The sequence below is a fragment of the Pinus tabuliformis genome, chromosome 1_2 (genome assembly GCF_031772625.1).
Source record: "Pinus tabuliformis cultivar Carrire ecotype Pingquan chromosome 1_2, CPIR1, whole genome shotgun sequence".
Taxonomy (NCBI): domain Eukaryota; kingdom Viridiplantae; phylum Streptophyta; class Pinopsida; order Pinales; family Pinaceae; genus Pinus; species Pinus tabuliformis.
In genome coordinates this window covers 556374493-556376646 of record NC_142298.1, presented here as the reverse complement: position 1 = coordinate 556376646, position 2154 = coordinate 556374493, and the positions used below count along the sequence as shown (strand labels likewise).

Below are 2154 nucleotides of genomic sequence, written 5' to 3'. Positions count from 1 at the left end.
TGACTAGTTGAGACCAAAGAGACATATTTGTGTGTGATTTGTTATCTTCATTTGATATAATTCGTTGCTTACTCTCTGAATGGGTAACACTCGACGTGATTTTCCATTTTCTCTGTAAAGGATTTCTCTGTGCAAACTTGAGAATGGTTTTATTGACTGCCAGTCTCCAACAAAAATACAGACAACATAACACCAACACACATTTCCTGAAATAATTATAATGAGAGATTAGCGAGATTAATCAAATCGATTAAGTACGATTTATAAATAAAATATATATCGATGTGGTTGCAACCAAAACACTATAGAAAACAATTCCTTAGTTGTAGAATCCTTGATCAAAGAATGAATTTATGCATTCCCAGTAAAGAAACAAAATAATTATTGAGGAGATATAACATTTGAGGATCACTTGACAAAAATATTTAATTGATTAAATTATTGGTTGTTGACTTACTCATAAAGATGAGAAGTGATTGCGCAGTATGGTTGAGGTTAGCCCTTGGTGAAGGAATAGACCCTGCTCCCAGTGTCTCCAGATTTGATTTATTTATTTTTATTTTTATTTTTTTATTTTTTTATTTTATTTTTTTTTCATTTATTTTTATTTTTTATTTATTTTTATTTTTTATTTATTTTTTTTTTTTTTCCAGAAAGAAAAATCTTCATAGATTTATATTAAGATAATATAAAGATCATAAGACATGTCACAGGACAGCACATCCTGCCCAGAGAGGGCATATAGATCAAAAAAACAGTCATGGGATCCCCGAAGGAGATCAGAACAAAAACTGAAAGTTTTACACAAAATATTCAAACGCTTGAAAAACTACAAGCCTGGACAGATATTAGAAAAGGAAACGAGAATGCAAAGCATGAAAACCAGATAATGAAAAAAGTCATATTCCCGAGATGCAGAAGTCCTGTATGTAATAGGAAGAACCATCATGTAAGACCCTCAAAGACCACAAACCCGGTTTCATTGCAAGGCCTTCCTTGGAGAGAAGGTCAGCCTGAGCATTTCTGGAGCGAGGGATATGATGAATTGAGTGCTGCTTCATAGATCTCCAAAAGTGCATGATTCTACTTAACCAACCAGATAGATGAGGACAACTAATGAGACCAGTGCCATTAACATGATCTATCAGTGATTTTGAATCGCCATATATTGATATGCAATTGATATCCATAAAAACACAAAAAGCAAGCAGGCCTGTAAGGGCCCTAGCCTCGGCCATACTGTTTGAACCATGCCCACCGTTCCAGGATAGAAAAAATTGCAGATTGTCATCCATGACGATGTGGACCCCACAACCACAGATGTTGTTTTGCTCAGCTCCGTCAAAGAAGGCACAGGGCACCTGAAAAGAAAGGACATCCGGCATATTTTTACAGGCTTTGTTTGTCTTGACTTTTTCAGGGATCATGTCCTGAAAGGCCAATATGCGGAACAAGATTGACTTGAGGGGTTCCTTTGAATCTTGGAAAATTCTAGCGTTCCTCCATTTCCATAGGAACCAACAGGTGATAATAAATAAGGAACGCCAGGATTGCTTTTGCTCGCTCCACCATTGAAAAGCTACCTGCATTGTAGGAAAAATAGCATGAGGGAAACCATAAAACAGTGAGAGTTCATACCATATCTGAAGAGACGATTCGCAATGGAAGAACATATGGATGTTTGATTCCTCCGTGGCTTGACACATTTCACATCTGCTCGGTCCATGCCAGCTTCTCCTTCGTAAGTTTTCCCATGATAGATTCCTGTTGTTAAAGACCAGCCATGAAAAAAGAATCATTTTCAGAGGGAATCCCGCTTTCCATAAGCATGGAGGAAAAAGGTTACTAGAGCCCAGAGATATTGGAGAGATCATGATCGCGTATATATCTTTTACACGAACAGGAGACTTAGCCTTAGGAACGGTCCATATCAGATGGTCACGGGTCCTGGAGCAAAAGATTCCTAAGCTGCATAGGACCTCTTTTACAGAATTCCATATCGGGAGAAGAGATGTTGACAGGTTCAGATCACAGCCCTCTTTCCATAATGTAATGGGACCATTCCATGAATCGATCAGCTTGTCCCAAGTAAAGCAGCCCATTCTGTGAAGAAAACATAATAAAGATTGAGGAAAGAAAGATTTTTCATGGCCA

General features: G+C 37.6%; 1 protein-coding gene across 1 annotated transcript; it reads right to left on the bottom strand.

Moving 5' to 3' along the window:
- Positions 1 to 899: 899 nt before the first annotated feature.
- LOC149206813 (uncharacterized) lies at positions 900 to 1385 on the bottom strand. Its single transcript, XM_089397809.1, has one exon. It carries the CDS (start codon positions 1383 to 1385, stop codon positions 900 to 902), a length of 486 nt encoding a protein of 161 aa, XP_089253935.1.
- Between the last annotated feature and the right edge of the window lie 769 nt (positions 1386 to 2154).

Coding starts and splice junctions, on each gene's coding strand:
- LOC149206813 (XM_089397809.1), bottom strand. CDS start 1,385: ATGCCGGATGTCCTTTCTTTTCAGGTGCCCTGTGCCTTCTTTGACGGA.